The sequence below is a fragment of the Colobus angolensis genome, unplaced genomic scaffold (genome assembly GCF_000951035.1).
Source record: "Colobus angolensis palliatus isolate OR3802 unplaced genomic scaffold, Cang.pa_1.0 Scaffold51, whole genome shotgun sequence".
NCBI classification, from domain to species: Eukaryota; Metazoa; Chordata; class Mammalia; order Primates; family Cercopithecidae; genus Colobus; species Colobus angolensis.
This window is the reverse complement of record NW_012118599.1, coordinates 4,856,429-4,865,255: the sequence shown is the minus strand read 5'-3', so window position 1 is coordinate 4,865,255 and position 8,827 is coordinate 4,856,429. Positions and strand designations below refer to the sequence as shown.

The following is an 8,827-nucleotide window of genomic DNA, read 5'->3' as shown; positions in this document are numbered from 1 at the left end:
TTCACCATGTTGCCCAGGCTGGTCACAAACTCCTGAGCTCAGGCAATCCACCCACCTCAGGCTTTCAAAGGGCTGGGATTACAGGCGTGAGCCACCGTGCCCAGCCAATGATAGTTCTTAAGATGCAATATTCCACCAACTTTTCACCTCAGGTTCTCAAAGCTTATACAGTGGTGAAAGTTGCCTTTTCTGCACTTTCTCTGTTAATAATAGGAAGAATTTTTAAACCATTTCCATAACTCTGAATTGTAGATGTTACTGAAATTATGTCATGAGAAGTAAGTCTATGTGCGAGACCTTAAAAATAAACTTCAAATCTCAACCAGACTACATGTGGCAATTTTTAAAAGGTGGGGATGGGATTGAGGATTATACCCAGTGTCAGCAAAAACATAGGACAATAAAAGCATTCTCATACATATGTGTGGGATATAAATCATCAAGTTAGTGAGGTATACCTAAAACTTTAATAATGTTCCTATTTTTGCTCCAGCAATTATACTTCTAGGAAATTATCCTAAGTAAAATAAGCATGTGCACCAAAATTTGGCAACATGGTTTTTCATCACAGCATTATTTATAATCTGAAAAACTGATAACAAATATCCAACTACAGGTATCTGAAAAAACATACCAGATACGTTTTCTGTGGATTGTAAGTATCTTTTATTTATTTCTTATGGTTATTTTCTAGTGTTTCACCAATGAAAAGATCCTAGTTTTGTAATAGGAAAAAATATTTGAGCTGTTCTTCATTTAAGAATGTTAACAGGCTCCAGTAGGGCAGTTTCCTGGTAACTAGAGTGCCTACACTAGCACAGGCTTTGTGAGACAATATGAAATAGAAAACACCAGTCATTACCAAATAGGCCCCTTTGCCCTCAGGGCAAACCCCTGAGATGGCTCAGAGAACATCACTAGCTATAGATAGTCTTCCACTTCATCTCTGAATGCCGGTACCCACACACCTTGTGACACTAGAATTCTGTCATCTAATCCACGAGATTCACTCATAGATGTAGCTCTCTCTGACCACCTCCAGCTCCCCAGAGCACTCCCAGCCCTTTGAAGGGAGCACACAGTATGCTGGTTAGAATATAGTAGTTGGCCAGGCACGGTGGCTCATGCCTGTAATCCCAACACTTTGGGAGGCCGACGTGGGTGGATCACCTGAGGTTGAGAGTTCACGACCAGCCCGACCAACATAGAGAAACCCCATCTCTATTAAAAATACAAAATTAGCCGGATGTGGTGGCGCATGCCTGTACTCCCAGCTAGTCAGTATGCTGAGGCAGGAGAATCACTTGAACCCGGGAGGCAGAGGTTGTGATGAGCCTAGATAGTGCCATTGTACTCCAGCCTGGGCAACAAGAGTGAAATTCCATCTCAACAAAACAAAACAAAACAAAACAACATAGTAGTTAAGAATCAAGAGTGCCAGTCGGATCTCCACCACATTCTAGCTCTGAGACCCTGGGCAAAGTATCTAATCTTTCTAGGCCTATTTCCTCTATAAAATTGAGATAATAAAATCCATGTCGGCCGGGTGCGGGGACTCAAACCTGTAATCCCAGCACTTTGGGAGGTCGAGACGGGCGAATCACGACGTCAGGAGATCGAGACCATCCTGGCTAACACAGTGAAACCCCGTCTCTACTAACAAATACAAAAAACTAGCCAGGCGAGGTGGTGGGCACCTGTAGTCCCAGCTACTCGGGAGGCTGAGGCAGGAGAATGGCATAAACCCGGGAGGCGGAGCTTGCAGTGAGCTGAGATCCGGCCACTGCACTCCAGCCTGGACAACAGAGCAAGACTTCGTCTCAAAAAATAAAAATAAAAAAAAATAAAATAAAATCCATGTCACAGGTAGTAGAAATATTTATTATAATTTATATGGTGCCTAGTATATAGCAGCAGGGCCATCGCTTCTCATCTGTCCCAGTCACTGAGTACATAAAGTTGTGTCTGGGAGCCAAAGTTTGGTTGGGAGTTTAGAACCTATATACATCATCGCTATGTTAAACTCTAATTTTCTCAGCTTTTTATTCTCCATTAGGGTTAAATGTGACCTGTGAACATCTGCCTTTCTCCTGCAATCAAAGCTTCAAACATCTGACTTCAAATTCAGTTTCAAAAACATTTTTTGTCCCTAAATTCCTAAACCATTGTTAATCTCAAGTGTCTAATCTGAAGCTTGCTTATACAACTGGATATATTATGAAGTGTCACTCTTTTTTTTTTTTTCTTTTGAGACGGAGTCTCGCTCTGTCGCCCAGGCTGGACTGCAGTGGCCGGATCTCAGCTCACTGCAAGCTCCACCTCCCAGGTTTTTTACGCCATTCTCCTGCCTCAGCCTCCCGAGTAGCTGGGACTACAGACGCCCGCCACCTCGCCCGGCTAGTTTTTTGTATTTTTTAGTAGAGACGGGGTTTCACCATGTTAGCCAGGATGGTCTCGATCTCCTGACCTTGTGATCCACCCGTCTCGGCCTCCCAAAGTGCTGGGATTACAGGCTTGAGCCACCGCACCCAGCTGAAGTGTCACTCTTAAAACTGGTTTTAAGATTCACCAAAAACGAGTTAATAGTAGTTATATTAGGGTAGTAAAATAATTTTTGTTCTCTAGCTTCCTGAATATTCCATGTCATATTCGTAGTAATATTTTGTTTTAAATAGCTCAGGTGCAGTGACTCACACCTGTAATCCCAGCAATTTGGGAGGCCAAGGTGAGCGGATCACCTGAGGTCAGGAGCTCAGGACCAGCCTGGCCAACGTGGTGAAACCCCCATCTCTACTAAAAATACAAAAAATAGACAGACATGGTGGCAGGTGCCTGTAATCCCGGTTACTTGGGAGGCTGAGGTGGGAGAATCACTTGAACCCAGGAGGCAGAGTTTGCAGTAAGCCATGATCAAGCCACTACACTCCAGCCTGGGCAACAAATTGAGACTTCGTGTCAAAAAAAAAAAAGTGTTTCTAGAAATTCAATAAAATCTCTTGAAATAATTGGCAACATCCTGGGACACTACCCACAAAGAGGAAGCATAGAAATCACTGTCCCTAAAAGGCATATTTAACATGGTGACCGACAACCCATTCTGACCTATCTCTCGAAGCAGTCCAACCCAGGTTTTATCAAGCTGTGCCAGTGCTAACACGTCTTGTGGGTGGAACTGACACTGAATGTAAAGAAAATCATGGCCAGGCATGGTGGCTTATGCCTATAATCCCCAGACTTTGGGAGGCTGAGGTGGGAAGCTCACTTGAGCCCAGGAGTTCAAGACCAGCCTGAGCAACATAGAGAAACACCATCTCTACAAAAAATGTAAAAATTAGTCAGGCAGAGTGATGTGCACCTGTGGTCCCAGCCACTCAGGAGGCTCAAGAGGGAAGATCACTTGAGCCCAGGAGGTCAAGGCTGCAGTGAGCCATGTTTGCATCACTGCAATCCAGCTTGGGCTACAGAGCAAGACTCTATGGCAATTTCAAAGAGAAAGAAAAGAAAATCACATGCATTACCAGAAGGGACCTCAGAAATCACGTAGTTCAACCAACTCCTTTTCCACATATGGAAACCATGCACTTCCTCTAAATGGCCAGCCTAGCTTGGCATGTTAACTCTGGTACCTAGTGTCAGAAAAGGAACTCAAATGCACATGCCTTTGCTTGCCAGTGCAAGGGCTCATGTCACCCTGCCAACCTTTTGGCTCTCAGGTGAGATTTCCTATGCAATCAGAGTTTAATGCTCCCCCATCCTCACTTCCCTACACGTACAGCAGACGTGGTGTTACCTGGCTCTTGAGGAAGGAGGAAGGGAAAGGATGGCAAGGAAGGGAAAGAGCTTGCACAGAGTTGTTGTTAGGGCGAGCACCTGAGGCAGCCAGCACACAGGTGATTCTTGCGATTGCCATATTCCACTGACCAAACCCTCGAGGCAGAGCTCACTTCACAAGCTCAGAATCATTAGGACAACTGGTGCAGTCTGAAATCTCCTCAGGAGACATGAGAAAGAGAGGGCTGGCATATTCACTGGTTTCTGTGAGCCTTTCTCATTATTCCTCTCGATGTTTTCATACCACCCTGCCCTGTTGTGAGGTAACACTGTCCTCAGGAGAAAGCGGAAAATGCATTGCCGAGCTAGCGCCCAGAGGGTCCTCTCTGGGGGAAGTGCTTGCCTCAAAGCCACACTGACCAGAATGTGGGAACCATGAGAGTGGAAAGGCAGGGAAGGGATGAGAGTTCAGGAATGCAGCCAGGGTGAAATCATTGTAATTGGTTTTGATTAAAGGATCATGTTTCATAAACATTTGTCAAAATGAATCACTTTGTTTTAATGGGCCCTGGAACTTGCAGTAATCAAACCACTGCCACGAAGTAGTAATACGCCAGGCGGGAACCTGCCATCTGCTTTCCCAGTTATGTCTCACAAGCATCCTACAAGGCAGGAATCATCCCCATTTTACAGCTGAAATAAAGAACAGCACAAAACTTAACTAAAGTTGTTTGGTAAATTGTGGAGAAGAGATTCAATCTCAGCAATCCTTACCAAACTGTCCTTTTTGAAAACCATCCTTTCATGTTGCCACTTCATTTTATCCAGGGGAGTTAAGGAATAAGGTGCCATTTTTCAAGATACAACAACTTACTTCTCTAAGCCCCCCAAATTATTTTAACTACAGTATTTCAGACGACAAACCTAAATGTAAACACACTTCTCTTTTGAAATCAGGCACGTAATTTAGTGATTTTCTCTGGTGAATCTGGGTCACCACTGCAATCTCTGCAGGGTGGCAACAGTGATACCCTCGAGACATGTCAGTCCACCTGAGCAGCCTCTTTCTGGTTCCCACAGTATGTCCTGCAGTGGGCCACCTGTCAACAAGCAAGAACCTACCTGGAAAAGCTTACCAGCTCTTTTCTGTTATTGTAAGCTGGGAACTACACACGCAAGTTTCTTAAAACTCAGTGGAAAGGTTGAGTCATGCTATTTTAATACAATTAATATCTATTGTGGCTGCTATATAGTCTTCCACCTACTATTCTTTTGACTAGCTTGAAGAGTGATGAAATGGTCAGCAAAGTACACCTGATATTACAAGCTATTATCACAATGGTAGATGCACATATCCCCCCACCCTGTGCCTCAGTTTCCTCAGGGGTGAAGGACAAAGAGTCCTATTGACAGAATGTTTGTCTTTCTAGAACAAATCACTTGAGAAGATCCCTAAAAACTCCTAGAGTTGTTCTTCATAGTTGTATCCCATCAGTAGCACCTGACATCCCCATGGTCCTCCCTGGATTCCTATATCTCTGTGTCTGCCCTTATTTGGTATATAATCATACTTAATTTTTTTAATAGAGACAGGGTCTCGCCATGTTGCCCAGGCTGGCCTTAAACTCCTGGACTCAAGCAGTTCGCCCGCCTTGGCCTCCCGAAGTGCTGAGATTACAGGCATGAGCCACCATGCCCAGCTGTATACTTTATATTTTTAAATTTTCACCAACATATTGACATATCCCCAGCTTAGAGGCCTCAGATCAGAAAGCACCACTTTTGCACCCACTGCTGTACCTAGCACAACTTCTGACTCATTGCCAGTGCTCAATGAATGGCAAATTCCTCCTTCTGGTACCACTGCACTGTCCTTTGAAACTGGGTTCTCTAGACCACTTCCAATAGGACTTGGATCTCGCATCTGTGACGGGGGAAAAAAAAAATCACAAATAAAACAGAATTCCCCAACAATTTTGTACTGCTTTTAAGAAAAAAATCCCTTTGTCTTAACGAACCAAAGAATATCTCCTGCTTTGTGGTAAAGGATCACCCCTTAGCAAAAACAGAGAAGAAAGTACCTCAGCAATCTTACAGCCAAGAACTAGCAAAACTTCAGAGCCACATCTGGCACCAGAAAGCAGCTTCCAGTCCATGTGACCCAAGCCCCCCATAAAGTCACATGATTCTTTAAGTAACTTGAAAAATTCTTCAAAAGCTATTCAAACCATACAACAGTAGAAGTCCCACCCTGGCCCCATCACAAGCTTATGTGCAAACAGGCTAATCAACCCCAAAGAGTGGACACCCAGATAGTTTCAAAAGCATCCTGTAGGCTGGGCACAGTGGCTCATGACTATAATCTCACAGTTTAGGAGGCCGAGATGCAAGAATCATTTGAGTCCAGGAGTTCAAGGCCAGCCTGGGCAACAGAGAGACCTCATTTCTACTAAAATAAAAAATAAAAACTTAGCTGGGTATGATGGCATGTGTCTGTGGTCCCAGCTACTTGGGAGGCTGAGGCAGGAGGATCACTTGAGCCCAGGAGGTCAAGGCTGTCGTGAGCTGATTGTACCACTGCACTCTAGCCTGGGAACAAAGCGAGACCCTGTTTCAAAAAAAAAAAAAAAAAAAAAAAAAAAAAAAAAAGAGGATCCTCTAACAAGATCTCATTATGGGCAAGAACTCCCAGGATTTTGAGGTGTCTGACATATCAGGTATTCTATCTTTATGAAGGGTAAGTTTAGATTCAGGCAAAAAGCACCAGGCAGAGGGGCAATTCTTTTCCTGGACTTTTACTCACTGGCCTGCCTTGGCCATTTAGCTATTTTAAATTGGCAGGGTTTGGTCTGTACTATCAATTTTGACTGATACGTGCGGGTGCTGCTGAGGAAGAAAACCGTCTGTAGAGAAGACATGACCCCCAGAGAGAGAGCACAGCAGGCTGCTGCCACCGTGTGGTAGTTTGCTGCAAATGCGGGAGCAGCAAACCCTGCACGATTACTCTCAAGGAAAACAAAATTCAATATATGTATGAAAAACAGACTACGACTATTAAGACCGCATGTACAAAATGGCTAAGTTTATTCAACATCTCGAATATTCATCTGGATATTGGGTTTGTTTTGTGGTACAATATATATTCACCTTAACTGGTGCTATTGTAAAGAAAGCTCTCTTGACCTGCATGACGTGCATCAGAGCTTCTCTCCACCAGTTAGAACCACCCAAAGCCTAGTCTAACCACAGTGCTCTGCAGGAAAAAATACACAGCAAACAGAAAACAGTTGTGCCCCCGAAAGTACTCAGAAGTCATGTTATTTACAGTTGGGTTTGTGTGGGATGGGAAGTAGGGCGGATGGATGAGCCAGTGCTTTTGCAATGAAGATGCAATAGTCCTTGTCCTCTGTCACTGTCTCCTCTTTCCTCACCCCATGGCAGCTTTCATGACCCATTCCCAAAGGGTCCTCCGAGTCCTGACTCAGCTTCATCACCAACATTCCTCGCCTTCAGTTCAACACTGTTAGTCAGGGGAGTAGAGGCAAAGACTTGGGTCGGGGACAGGATGGGAAACACAGAAGAAACTCTCTCGGCACAACCCAAGTTCAGAGACGAGGCCTCCTCAGATGAGGAAGATGATGCCCTCAGACACCATGACCTGATTGTCATCCTGCATCTTGCTCAGAGCAGCCTGGATCTCAACTGAAGAGAAGGGCTCTTCGCTGTCCCGGTTGATGGATTCTGTGAGGCGATTCATGCCGACTGACTGCGCATGAGCTTCCCGGAACACATCCAAGAGGGCCACCTTGAATGCCTTCAACCTGCCCCAGACAGGAGAAAGGGGGAAGAGGAGTAAACAAACCCAAATGCTCTCAGGAAAGAGCTATTCTAGGAAAATTCATAGTATTAATATAGTAGAGGCATCCCCTCAATATTCTTTCTCACACACACATCTGCCTCTGATGGTAGCATTACCCTTGAGGAGCCTCCTTTAAAGTTAAACTATTATACTAGCGCGTGGGAAATTGGCATTCCCCTTGGCTGTAAAATAGTAACCCGGTCAGCATCAATGGGGGACAACTTAGCGGCACTTACTAAAGCCTTAAATGTGTATATCCTTTGGCGCAGGGAGCCCATTTCTAGGAACTCACCTTACAGCTATACTTGCATGAGTGCACACTGATGAATTTAAAACTGTTTTACTGTAAACAGGGAACAACCCAAATGTCTATCATCAGAGAATTTCGTTAAATAAATTTTTACCCATCCATACCATGGAAACCCTGCAGTCATTAAAAAGAATGAGATCGACTGGGCGCGGTGGCTCACGTCTGTAATCCCAGCACTTTGGGAGGCCGAGACGGGCGGATCACGAGGTCAGGAGATCGAGACCATCCTGGCTAACACTGTGAAACCCCGTCTCTATTAAAAATACAAAAAATTAGCCAGGCGCGGTGGTGGGCGCCTGTAGTCCCAGCTACACGGGAGGCTGAAGCAGAAGAATGGCGTGAACCCAGGGGGCAGAGCTTGCAGTGAGTGGAGATCACACCACTGCACTCCAGCCTGGGCGACAGAGCGAGACACCGTCTCAAAGAAAAAAAAAAAGAATGACATCAAACAAGCACAGTGGCTTATGCCTGTAATCCCAGCCCTTTGGTTGGGAGGCCCAGGTAGGAGGACTCCTTGAGGCCAGGAGTCCAAGACCAGCCTGGGCAACATGGGGAGACCCCATCTCTACAAAAAGTAAAAAATAAACACTGTAAAAAAGTAAAGAAAAAAACACTGCACTCCTGTCTCAAAAAAAAAAAAAGATCTATACAAGCTGATTCAAGAAGCATTTTAAGATATAGTTGAATGGTTGTCTCTGAGGGAGAGAGTTACAATTGATTTTTTTTTTTCTAAATACTTTTCAATGTTTTTCAAATTTTCTTCAGTAAATACATGGTGTTATGTGTTTAAAGTATAAAAAGAGGCCGAGCGCAGTGGCTCAAGCCTGTAATCCCAGCACTTTGGGAGGCCGAGACGGGTGGATCACGAGGTCAGGAGATCGAGACCA

General features: G+C 44.6%; 1 protein-coding gene across 1 annotated transcript in view; it reads right to left on the bottom strand.

The window, feature by feature from the left end:
* Positions 1-6,836: 6,836 nt before the first annotated feature.
* MCM3 (minichromosome maintenance complex component 3) overlaps positions 6,837-8,827 on the bottom strand; it is a 21,274-nt gene continuing 19,283 nt past the window's right edge. The window contains 1 exon segment of the mRNA XM_011960240.1: positions 6,837-7,592. Within this exon segment, the coding sequence (XP_011815630.1) occupies positions 7,394-7,592 (199 nt within the window). The 3' untranslated portion in view covers positions 6,837-7,393.